General features: G+C 36.9%; 1 protein-coding gene across 4 annotated transcripts; it reads left to right on the top strand.

Moving 5' to 3' along the window:
• The first annotated feature begins 1210 nt into the window (after positions 1-1210).
• Positions 1211-13163, top strand: LOC100678834. Of its 4 annotated transcripts, none has more exons than XM_003424309.5 (11): positions 1211-1548; positions 2358-4517; positions 4712-5428; positions 5504-5857; positions 5943-7679; positions 7779-8353; positions 8432-9177; positions 9263-9625; positions 9693-10298; positions 10411-10838; positions 11191-13163. In XM_003424309.5, the coding sequence occupies exons 2-11, from the start codon at positions 2448-2450 to the stop codon at positions 11944-11946; spliced, it is 8352 nt and encodes a 2783-aa protein (XP_003424357.1). In that variant the 5' UTR covers positions 1211-1548; positions 2358-2447; the 3' UTR covers positions 11947-13163. The 4 variants fall into 4 exon arrangements, with proteins under 4 accessions (XP_003424357.1, XP_031783165.1, XP_032454391.1 ...); XM_031927305.2 differs by having other exon boundaries at positions 5928-7679; XM_032598500.1 differs by having other exon boundaries at positions 1528-1730; positions 5928-7679; positions 11191-13159.
• Positions 13164-13319: the final 156 nt, after the last annotated feature.

Below are 13319 nucleotides of genomic sequence, written 5' to 3'. Positions count from 1 at the left end.
GCGCATCGAGCGTCTCTCTCGCTCTCTCTTTCTTTGCTTTCGTGTTATATGTATATATATATATATATATATATATATACATAAGGTATATATATGTATATGTATGTCTCTCTCTCTCTCTCTCTCTGCTCACTCTCCCTCCCTCTCTCTCTCTTCTCGTCCGCATTTTCTTATTCTTCTTTCTGCGCCTTTCTCTAGCGCTGCAGAGAGCATATTATGAGTAGGTATAGCTGATTGAAAAAATGATCGCCTCTTCTTTCTTTCTAGAATTCGGAGAACCATGCATTATTGATGATTTTTTCGTATTTTAATTCTGCTGTATGCACATGTGCCAGGGGTGAATCGCCTTGGTCAATTTTCAGAGTCAAGGTTACATTGTGTTACACATGTGTATATATAGTATAGCGTAGCGGAGTGTGTGGGGTGGGGGCGAGAGACGTATCAACTCTTTTCGAGCGAATCGCATCGTGTTTTCTTTGTCTAAACGTCGAGAAGAGGACGTCGCGGCATGCTTATATCATTATATATCTGGATGCTGCGAAAATAAAACTAAAAGTTAGCACGCGCTGATGAGACAGTATACACTATAGTCGTGAGTAGGAGTCAATGCTCGACTGAAAAGTCGGAGTCAGAGCTTTTCTCTGCGGACTTGTCTTATAGGTATCTGTATCACGTTCATCCGTCCTCGACTTGCTAGTTGAGTGATAGAAAAATGTACGTGCTTTTATGCCCCGGTAGGATTACATTTTGTTATATAGGGAATCGCACGAGTACATTTAAAAACTTTGCTCGATTTTGTTGTTGACACGCACGAGGTTGAGAGATCTTCATTGTAGATGTAGCTTTAAAAACAATTTCATCACATTAGGTATAGAAGTGATCGACATAGATAGATAACTCGCAAGTTATCTTTTCTAATAGATGATCTCGTACCTACAGATGGCCCAATCATCTTTTCGGGGAAAGAGCGGTTTGAATATTCTATACGCATATATTACTTTAATTTAAGTAAAATAATTCAAGTAAAAGTAAAAAATTAAATTGCCTCTTTGTAAAAGAAATATAATCTTATAATTTCAACAATGGTTAAAAAGCCGATACATGTGAGAAGACGTTTCTAAAACGTTAAACTTTATAGAACGTTTAATCATATATGTTATGCATTTCTTCAAAATCCCGCCATAACAACTCAGATATAAGGCATTCTGATTTCTGGGTACTTATCCATAGTTTTTTTCACGAGTTGGCCGGCGCTGCAGCGCCAAAATAAGCGTCTTCATTGGCAGGCCTGCGCTGTTGCATCAACATGGCGACGGTCAGTCTGTGTTGCGATTGTAATTCGTATTGCCTACTTCCACTATATGTAATACTTACTGCAGTCATGCGTTCGATAAAGCCGCGCTCGTACCGTCGTGGTTTATCCGGACAGTGTCAATCGTCGTCTTGCTGTTCGTCGCGCATTTTCGAAAGTAAAAAAGTGTTATAAACCTATACCGTCGCTGAGTCTCTTCCGCAACTCATCGCAGCAGAATGCAACGGTCTGTGGAGGTGAGTGCTGATCTCCGCACGTACTTATGTACCTATAGCCTACGCAGCATACAACAAAAGTTCATACACATTGCATGGCTCGTGTATACGATAGCTTGCTGAGAGTTCGATCGAGCCAGGAAGAGCGTTAGAAATTTGTTCAACCAGAAACGCTGGAAAGTACGAAAGAACGTGTCGACAGGGTGGGTGTGGGTATTTTCTGAAAAGGTGTGTCATGGTCGGGGGTTAAGTTGCAGTTGCAGTATGATGGGCGGCGTTTGCGCCGGGGCTTCGGTTCGACGACTTGTTATTTTTTGCCTGCTCTTACTTGAAAAAGTTTTGTCTTTCGGGAGAAATGAAGTTTAGTGTCGCGTTTGTGAACTCTCCGAGCGGCAGTTTCCTCTGGGTGTGGAGGTACTAGGATGCAGCTGTCCCGGTCGATCTGATCTGATGGATTTTTTGACGCCATTGCAATGATTTTTCTTCTTCGCTTTTTGTCGTTATTGGAGGTAGATTCTTAATACGAGTTTTCAGGTATTATTGTAAGGTAGCTTGGAGATCTTTTTCAAAATTTTTTAAACACAGGGTTCAGAAGCAGAGATATTGATAGGGTGTTTGCAGTGATCAATAAGAATTGGATACTTAAGCGATGTAATTCTTTAAAGAACCATGCTAAATAATTGATTTTTTTTTTATCGTATAAAGACTTCATTCCTCAGGGTAGTGTTAAACTTTTAAATATTTGCAATATAAGTTTTAATAATTATTATTTGTTATTATGTACTACGAAAGAATTATACAAAAAATAAGCAAACTTTTTTTTGTTTCAGGAGGCCACAAAGAAGTTTATATGCCTTAGTTTTAAGTAGTCTTGTTACAGTAATTTTTTATACAAACTGGGTAATTTATTAAGTGTTGATATGGAAAGCTCACATACTATGGAAAAGTCAAAAGAAAGCAACGTAAATGGCAAAGATGAACACCTTTCTGCACTTGGGACAAATGTACAGAAACCCTTGGAAAAAAAAAAATTTTGTAATACAGTATTTGCTACAAAAATGAGAAATCGAAGAAAAGAGGAAAAATTGAAGGAGATCAATACGACAGAAGTTTTAGACAGCTGTAAAGGAAAGTCCATTGATGTGAAGCATATTGATCCAAAAGCTGTGCCTAAATTAATTGCTGCTGCTACTACAGCTACCACAGCTACTGAAATGACTGGAGCAATACAGAAACACCGCAAGAGAAAAAGGTGGAATCGTTGGAAATTAGGAATGGATACAAAAAAAAAGAAATCTACTCTTAAGAATCCAAAGGTGAATAAAGTGAATAATGCACGTGTAAGTGACAGAAGTACAAGTGAGAGCAATCCAGTTAAAACTGACTCTTCAACTATAAAAGAGGAAGTGGAAGGAAATAAGTTAGAGACTTCAACCGTTAATGGCGATATGCATAGAAGAAAGAGTCTCAGACATCTTGCACCTAATGTTATTCCTAATCAAAAACATGTCTCTGAAATTAAGCCAGATAAGGAAACTATTCCTACAACAGAAATTTTCAGCTGCAGAAGAATCGAACCTTTTATTGGTAAACTAAAAACTAGAGAATCTAGGATTTTAAATATAGAAAAACTTTTAAATGGACCTAATTTAAAAAATAATAACGAACCTATTGCAAATGGTAACAGAAATTTGCCAGATAAAAAGGAAGAAAAGAGGACTGCATTTGTTCCTGAGATAAACTCTACTGTAAAACAAAGCAAAAGTGATGAAAACAAAGAGTCAGATAATTGCATGGATGCAAAAAGTTTTACGAATAAAGAATCTAGTATAAAAGAAAGTAAAAGTTACAATAACAAAGAGTCAGATGATTGCAAAGATGCAAAAAGTTCTACAAAAAGGCAAAAGAGTGAAAATAAACATAAGAATAAACTCAAGAATAGGAGTACAATAGGTATTGCAGATACAGAAAAAAAACTGGTTGATCCAGAATCAAAGAACACACCCAATAAAGTGAATGAAACCAAAGAAAATGAAGATGAAGAAATTAGTTGTCGACGTACAATACCATTTGAAGGTAAAATCATTGATAAACCTGCGTCTGGTATAACTGAAATATCCAAGAATATAGCTTGTCCTAATGATGTCAATATCGAGTTAGATGCTGTAAAGGAGAATGTAAACACAGAACATAGCTGCTCATCAATGGATTCAAATTCAAAACAAAATTCTTCAGATGTTATTCATAAGAAATCCAAAGCTTCCAACAATATGAAAGCAAAGTCAGATTCTAATTTAACAAGTGGTGATGTAAAGTTAAAATCTTCCAAAGATATCAATATGAGTAATGAAAAATCAAAAAATGAATCTTATCAAGTTCAAAATGATTCTGAAACGGACAGCTCCATAAAAGATGCAAATGCTTTACTGCATGTTTTGAATAAAACAAACACAATCTTTGATAAAACTGCAAAAGATCAAAGCATAGAAGTTAATGAAGAGGATTCATTTGTTCAAGTGAAAGATTTATCAAATTCTTCCAGTGAAACAAATACCAAAATTAATGTTTTAAATAATGCGAGTATGGAATTGGACAAATTACCTGAGTCTGTAGAATCGCAACGCTCGGATAGTGAACATGGGAATTGGAGTTGTAGCAGAACAGAACCTTATAAATATTATTTTCACTGTAGTAGGACCTTGCCTTATGTGCGTCCAGTGAATAAAGCAAAAACTGCTGTTACATCAGGAGCTAGTTCAGATCAAGTAAATCATAATAATCAACAACCTGAATCTATCTCAAATCATAAACTTACGTTAAATGAAACAGAGAAAAGCAATAGTGAAACAAACATTCCAAGAAATTCAGAGAGTGAATCTGTTGATTGCATGGTTGATACCAATTTAGGTAGTAATTCTGAAACAGTACAAAATGGAGAATGGAAATTCAGAAGAAAACGCCAAAAAACATTTATAGAACAGGAGAATAAGGTATTTTTACGTTAATATGTTAAAATTATCTATTCTATATTTTTCATTATTTATCCGTTTAATTAATTTTAAAACACAAAATATCTTCATTGTTTTATAAAATTAAATATTCTTTTATTTATTTGGACAAATTTTATTTTATATTATTCCGTTACACGTTAATATCTATGCCTCATTAATTAAATTTTTTCCAGATTGAAGAAGAAACACATCCATTAAAAAAATCAAAAATCAAATCATCTCCATCAGTCAAAGCATCTGTGGATCGAAAGTTAACTGCCACTCCTGTGTCTCCAAGCAGGACTATTTGTTCTTTGTTATCACTGAATTGCACCAAACATGACCATCATCATCATACAGATAATGGTATGAGTGTGAAAGACCTCGCAGAGAAACAAAAAGCTTGCGTTGCATTACTTAGACTAGAACATATAAATGATCCATTGGTTGTTGACTATCTCAAGAAGACTGACTTATTGAGCAGAATTGATAGTAGTTTGATGATGCCTGAAAAAGATATCAATGAGAAACCAAGCACAAGCTTAAATGACGCTAAACTAATAGTTTCTAATGAGAAGGTTGAAGAAGTAGCCAGAGATGTATCAGCTAGTTTGAGCTTACCTACTCCCAGTATGCTTGTTGCGAATGCTACTACTACTATCACTTCAAACACAATTAAAGCTTCAGGCAGTGCGAATCAACCAACTGAAGTTAACAGTAGTATTGATGAAAAAGTATTGAGACCCAAGAGTAGAGCAAGAGTGAGGCCCCTGAGTCGAGTTTCTACAGAATCACCCAGTATCACACGTAACAAGCGGAACAAGCATCCTGTTAATTATTTAGAGGCCTTCAGTGAATCAGATGAGGATATCAAATCAAATTTTTCAATTTCGTTAAGGACGCGATCACAGGTTAGTGTTTATGAAATAGTGTAGTATGATTGATTTTTAAATTGAAATTTTAAAAAGAACTTTCTTTGTTTTCAGAGTCGAGGACCTACGCTGCGTGAACGAAATAAACACAAAGTCGGTCAAGAGATGGATGATAATGACATGGAAGTGGAAGAGTTCTCACATATAGGTCGGAACACTAAGGCCCAGAGTAGGATGGCACACGAATCTAATCATAATATTTTAAATAAAGAAGAAATTAACGATTCGATTAATATAAGAACAAGGTCATTAAGTCGAGCAGCTAAAGCTATTGAGTCACCCAACAAAAAAGTTCAGTCTTTGGTTACCTTAGATTCCGATAAAAACGAACAATTAACCGTCCACCATAGTGAACTAAGTGCAAAACTTTCCTCAATTCATAATAAACTCAATCAAGAGAATCTAGCTGTAAGTTTATTCAAAACTTTAACACTTCTATTTGTGCCCGTCAGGTTCATTTTATGATTTATTTACACAGCTACTTAATTTACAGCAGGAGGATGCAGAGCTTGACAAGGAAATCGAAGAGCACTCTCGTAACTACAAACAATTGAGGACACAGAGCCCAGACCTAGACGCTGAATTACTAAACTCTCCCAGTTCTGCAAACCTCGACCAGTTAGTTGGATCTAGCAAATCCGACGTCACTGAGGTTGAGGAACAGTGTCGCGTCAGTGACCTACGAACACCTTCAATCGTACAATCAGGTGATAAACAGCTCGCCACGCCTAAAAGCACGAATGGTATCCCAGTATCCGGCCGAATATCCAGGGCTTCCAAACGGGGCGAGTCTGCTTCGCGTACTCTGAGAGACATTTCAACAACTCCATCTCGAGGCAGAAGGGAAAGTTCATGCAGTGGTAGCAGATCGAGTACGCCAAGGAAAACAAGGCGCTTATCAAGCAATTTACCAACAAAGATCTCAAGGTCTCGTTTGAATTCTGAAGCTGCTTCACTCGACGTAAAGCCGGCAATTGAAATTGCGCCATCTCAAGATCTCAAAGTTCAGCTTATCAAGATAGAAACGGTGTGTCAAAGTTTTAAGGATTATTCTGCTAGTGAAATAGAGGTGTTGACGCGTAAATACATCGATCTTTTAATGAATTCGAATTTCACATGTGATACCTGGCGAGAACCTATCAATTATCATCGTCCTGTAGATACCACTCTAAAGCATCAACAGCAGGTTGAGCAGGTTGATAACTCCGACTGCGTGTCAACTGATTTTGAGACGCAATGTGAAGATATTGAAGAACCAATGTCAATGAAAGAAATTGAGAAACTCGCTGGTACTTCTAATGAAGAGTTTACTATAATAGAAGAAAGGATAGTTATCGAAAAACAACAGGAGACTTCTCCCAAGATACAAAAACAGAAAACCCCCGATAAACCAAAAAAAGCATCTTCCAAGAAAATTGATCAACAAAACGTTGCGTCACTAACGCCGTTAGAGTCTGCGATCGCTACGTTAGCGAACCAAGTCGAGCCTCTCGAAAAGATGGACTTGGGAGTCCTGAACACCTCCGTACCAGATAAAGAGACGCGTAATGAGCAGATTATTGCATCACCCAACGTAAGTGAAGCTAGTCGTGTGAATCAAGAGCAAACAGAGTTGGTGGGAAAGGATGTATCCAAAAATCGGGATAAAAACACTATAACAGTTAATGGTACAACAATGCATACTTGTCCTTCATGCAACAAGATTTTCGTAATCGAGGATTTGCTCAAAGAACATATCACACTTATCCATGGCGATAAATTGTCCGGTACGGATTCCAATGTAACCTCTACTACCAAAACTAAAACGAATGAGAAACGAACGAGCTTAGCTACTAGTGGACCTTCTTCTGCAAAGAAACAGTCAGGAAAAATCAAGAAAAAGCACAGGTACTCAGAAAGTCTAAAGTGTGCAATCTGCTCACAAATGTTTGAAACCAAAGAACTGTTGTTCGAGCATATAATGACGCACAACGAAACAGAGCTTCAATCGGCTTACGTATCAGCCATAGCCATTAGGAACCACGATCCAGATCCAAACATTATGGACGAAGTAGCTGCTGATTTAGATGCCAGCCATCAGAAAAAGGACAACAATAATAGGAAGAAGAGCACAGATGGTAGTATAAAATGTTCTATGGCATCATTCGATGGTGAAGATTCAAATGATAATGAGTCAAGAGCGACTTCAACTATGGTAACAGCCAATGCACCTGTCGAGCAGCAGCAACAGGTAAATTGAAAGTTTTTTCTTAATTTATATTCGTTGAATAATGTTTAATCTCTTATAAAAGAAAAAAAACCATTAAAATAATATTTTCCTTGAATCAAGGTCATCGATTTGGCTGGCAATGATAATAATTCTGAAATTGAACCAATTCTTGAGAACATCTGCCAGAGACCCATAAGCATCTGCCCGTGTCATGCTCACGAAACCACGAATCAGGACTTGCAGATCGAGATGGTGCTGCTATGTAAGACCTGCAATGTGATATTTCGTCGACGGGATTGCTTCGAGGTGCACTATCGCTCGAGTCCCGAATGCCGTCTCAAACGTAGTAACAATGAGATTACAAAAGTGCCTAAGCTTTTCTGTAGTGGCTGTCCGTGCGTGCTGGAGTCGCTTACGAAAATGAGAGAGCATCTTGAGGAACATGCTAAAAAAAACAATCAAGGAACGGTCACATTTATCTGCAACATTTGCAAAGTTGCTTTCTTTGGAGTCGGTGGTATCTTTTACTCCCATTGGTTCAATCATACGAAAGCGCCAAACTTTGTTGCGAGTCGATACTCTTTCCCGAAACTGTCAGTGGTAACTGTCTTAGAGGATCCAAATGTTGCAATAACAACAACCAAGAGTCAGGAGGGTTTCTTCTATATTGCGGAGCACGTATGTCGACAGTGCAGGTGGGTGACATATTTTTTTTTCATTAATATCTTATTTTCTAGTTGCAAAAGTTCATTTTTGAATTGCCATGTTTACAGACTGCCATTCAGTTCAGAACCTGAGCTGCAAAAACATAAGGAACATCCTTGCCAGCCTCCAGCGCCTGCCATGGCTCGCTCGGATGGCTCTGATAGCAATCGCTTGCAAATGATAAAGTTGATCTGCGATCTGTGTAAGAAGTATTACGTGAACAAAGAAAACTTTGACCGTCATTGCTGTGAGCGTAACCATTTGAAGACTCCACCTCCGAAATTTTCACGACTGCCTATAAACAACAATGAACAAGCTTTTGTTTGTGGCCTTTGTCGTAGTGTAGCCAAAACTGACGAAGAAATGAAGGAGCACTGGAAGCGCATACACAGTCCTATAATGGAGCTGTACACTTGTAAGACGTGTAATATTGTACCGTCGAACGACGTTACGAACTACACTTACGAGAAATTTGAGAGACACTGTCGATTGATGCACAAGAGTGAGGTTATCACGTGTCTTGTGTATTTTGTCACTGCCAGATACGTTTGTAACGTTTGTAAGTTTGGATTTGAGTCGGAACGGTCGATGAAAGAGCACCAAGTTATACATCAGAAAAGATCTACAGCGACTAACATAGCAGCTGCGCAGACACCAGTGCCTGCAGTGCTACCAATGAATCCATCAGCCCCAAGTTTCTGGGTTACTAATCAGTCAGGACCAGATGGTAGTATGCAAATGCACTCTATTTATGTACAGTATCCTAATATCAATGGAAACATTCATCCACAAGTTCCAATTTTGCCTAATGCAGGTAAGAAAAGTCCATCAGTTTATATTACGTATTGAATTTGCGGAAAAATATTTTTTTTTTCACATCAACTATCTTTTGTATGTAGTTCCAGTAAACGTTATGAATCCACAACAAATGCAAATACAAAATACTCTTATACACGCGGGCACGTTAAATGTCACACCAAGCATCATCACTAGTGACAATGTGGTAACAGGAGAAAATTCCGCAACTACAAGTGCTTCCAATACTGCAGGTGATTCGGTGCTACGCACTATACTGGTTCAACCGGCTGTCGACCACCGACAGAGCTGTACAAATGAACCTGGCAGTACTTCACGCAACTCCATTATTGAGACAATACAAATCGATTCAAGATCTAATAGTCCTATATTGGATAATGTTGCATCTACTACTACGGTTACCGTTACTACAAACAGTGGAACTTCTGTGACGGCTGACGAAACAGGTAAATTTTATAATTAATGGGTCATAATTGATTTAAGCTTCTACTAATTTGACAATTTGTCTTCCAGTTCCTACTTCGCCTACATCTCGTAAAAAATCTTACATGACGATGGTTAATCCCAATTTCGAATCTATGCTTGGAACAAATAACAGTTCACAGAGTAACGTAATCAATGATGCTAGTCCTGCGCCAGATAAAGGTACTTCGAGTTCAAGTGGTGACGTAACGCCTGTGAGCACAGAATCAGCTACTCCACAGCCGTTCGAGGTCGTTCTCTTGACGGACGACCTGAGTGAAAATTCTAATGGAGAGACTAACCCTGCAAATGATCAACCGGCAGATCAACGGCAAAAGACGATGGAGTCAACTGAAAATTCCTCGGTTAAACCATTCTTGCGCGTGAGATCTATAGCAGAGTTACAGAAGATGAAGATCCATTTATGCTCTGTATGCGGTCTGAGTTTTGATACGCCTTCAGCCTTCGAAATACATTCGCAACAGCACGAAGCCTCTGATGAAGTTGGCCGAGCTACTCCTGTGCAAATGATTTCACCTATGATTTCACAGGCTAATAAGGAAACATCCAGCGAACCTCACAATATTCTTATCACACAGATGAGACAGAAGCTATCATCCCTTAGTACTAACGGACCATCTTCGCCTAATAATTCTGGTAAAAGATTTACTAGTTTGTTCTTTTTTTTGAATATTTAATCACGTATTTATAAATTTCACTAAAAAATATTTACGAAAATAATAATTATTATTGTTCATATTATGTTTAGACTCGAGAACTAATATTAGTCCGACAGTACATCCTAGCCAGCCTCGGCTGCAGCAACAACAGCAGCAGCAGCAAAATTATTGGTTCGCGCCTTGCAATGGTGCTGGAATTAATGTTGCTTCAAGTATAACTAATAACTACAGTATAAATCAGCAACAGCAGCGAAGTCAACATCAAAACATACCAACGCGTTCCATGAACAGTCCTGTAAATACAATAGATTCTTATTTAACACCGCGAGGCTTGCCCCCACCGTATCCGGGAACTACGAATACAATGATTCCTAGTCGGCCTGGTACTATCCAGTTGCCAGAAAGGAACTTAACGGATAGCAGCACCCCAGGGACAAAGCGACCATCTGGAGCTGCGACACGGATACCTCAGCAGAGTTTACCTAGTTTTCAAGAGCTCGCTGAGCATCGGCAGTCTGTAAGTTAACTTAGCAGTTTTGCTATAGTAAATAGAATTTATAAGCTATTGTCGATATATGATTAAGAAGTTTCAATTTTTGCACTTGTATACTCTTGAAATTATTAAGGTACATAACTTTTTACTGACATTTAAACAGAGATTTTGTTTTATATATGCACAATTTTCATGGGCAATTCATTCAGTTTGAAATTACAAAATTTGTCAATAATGCAAATAGATATAAAGATCATATATGAATTAAAACACAATATTATACTGAGTAACTGCATGATAATTTTCTTTTATATAAATATTAAATTTATTCAAACTTTGAAAACATTCAATCATGTATTTTTTTTTTTATTTTCAGAATACTCGTGCTCCATATAATTGCAATTCAAACGATGGTTCAGTGCAAAATAGTTCACTTAACAATAGAGCACAAATGAACGCATCTGCCATTCGCAACCCACATACCGTGCATCATATACTGGCACAAAAAACCTACAGTCGAAGCTCTAACGAAATGAATTACTCAACTGCGACTGTCAATAATCCTGAGAGCTTTCAAAGCCCTGGTCAGCAGAGGAAAAATATTTACAATTGTCAATACTTTGGTTGCAATTTCCGCTCGCAAAGCTTAGCTGCGCTTCGAGCGCACGGGGCAGGTCATTTGTCTACTAAACAGAGCTCTACTTCACCGGCTAATCAAGAAAGTCAATCAAACTTGTCGCCACAACAGCGTCTTCCCTCGTTTCAAAACGTTTCGAAGCACGTTTTAGTGAATCAAGTACCGGAAAGGACACGTCACGCTGTTCCCAGTAGTCGGCTTGCACCAACTAATAGTACAGAAAAACGTCTTGTCTGTCGCATCTGTAATTTCACGTGTACTACAAGTACCGAACTAATACAACACGTAACTACTAATCATAGTGCACCTGCACCAAATCAGGTCTGCTGTTATGTATGCGATTACTGTCCAACGCCGCTTATCTTTGAATCCGAGGATCTTTTACGCAAACACATGAATTCCAGTCACAATCATTTTTGCAATGTGTGTAACAAGAGATATCCGTCGAAAGAGGATTTGATGATGCATATGGATGTGCACGCCAGAACCACTTGATATTTGTTAGGCGTGGAGCGGCAAAACGATAATGAAATCGGGGATGAGCGAGAGGAAGAGGCAGAGGACCCCCTAGCTTCCCAATAAAGATACAAAGACAGTATGCAGCATTCCTAGGCTATGAATGCCAATAAAGTGTCGAAATGAGTAGAATGTATTGAAGTACTCCGGTTATGAGATAATTTACTTGCGCCATAATTTGATATTCAAAATTTGCTGTAACCTTGACTTGATGTTTTTGAAAAATTAATTCATTGAATTTAAAATATTCGACTTTTTGAAATTGCTTTTTTGTAGATTTGATTTTCATAATTAAACATTGATCCAGTAATATAACCAAACTCTTATTTGTAATGAATGTATAAAAGTAAAATTAATTTTTATCTAGAAACTAGTACAACCCAATTCCAGTATGAATTTTTTTTTATTTCATTTTTTACTATTTTGGATACACGTATGTTTTTTATTTTTATTTTTTTTTTTTTTTTAATTGAGCAACTTCATATTTTCATTTAATTTTTATAAGAATCGCTTTCCGCTTATAATTATATTCAAATTAATTATTGAAACAAATTATAAACCATTTCTATCTGTATTTTCTGACAGACAATGTAGTGTCAATGTGAATAATTGATATTTAAATATATTCAGTTTTGATTTATCAGCAAATTTTGAGATTTGTAAAATGTGTGTATAAAAGTCTTTGAATTAGCTAATAGCTTCGTTTATTAAGCTCCTCGAAATGAATTTAACTTCTACTTTATATTTTCTTGCGCTCGAAATGTGGGCATACTCTGCAAATCGAATTGTATTTACAATGATAATGGCGAAACTTGAAAAGGTTCTTCGACATCTTCGTGCGGATTCTTGTAAGATGTTTTTCATAAACATAACATGATTAGTAATTTGTAGTAAAAACTGTATTTCTGACTAGTAGCGTAATCCTTAGAGTAAGAACAAATTCGAGTATCAACATTTCATCTAAAAACTACAGAGTAGTTTAAAATTCAATAAAAAATTCATATGAAATCGTACTAAGTAAAGAATTTCAAGCAAATATGTAAATTGGATAAATTTGATAAGATTTATTGTAACTTTACGTCGCTTTGGTTAAGAATAATATTGTAAACATCATTTTTTTAAGCGAAATTAAAGAATGTCTTACAATTTTGTAAAATTGTTTTTATATACACCAATAAGAAATCTCAAATATTATATAATTGTATTATTATTAGCCCTAATATCAATTTCTGTACCATGTTTAACTTTTAGGTGCTATTTTTCTTGTAGTAAAATTATACGAATACATTATAATTTTTTAATTATCATTACAGTTGTCTGAAACACTGTATGAAAAATTTAGCTTTCAGTGA

Source organism: Nasonia vitripennis, chromosome 3 (assembly GCF_009193385.2).
Source record: "Nasonia vitripennis strain AsymCx chromosome 3, Nvit_psr_1.1, whole genome shotgun sequence".
Taxonomy (NCBI): domain Eukaryota; kingdom Metazoa; phylum Arthropoda; class Insecta; order Hymenoptera; family Pteromalidae; genus Nasonia; species Nasonia vitripennis.
This window is presented reverse-complemented; position numbering and strand designations above follow the sequence as displayed.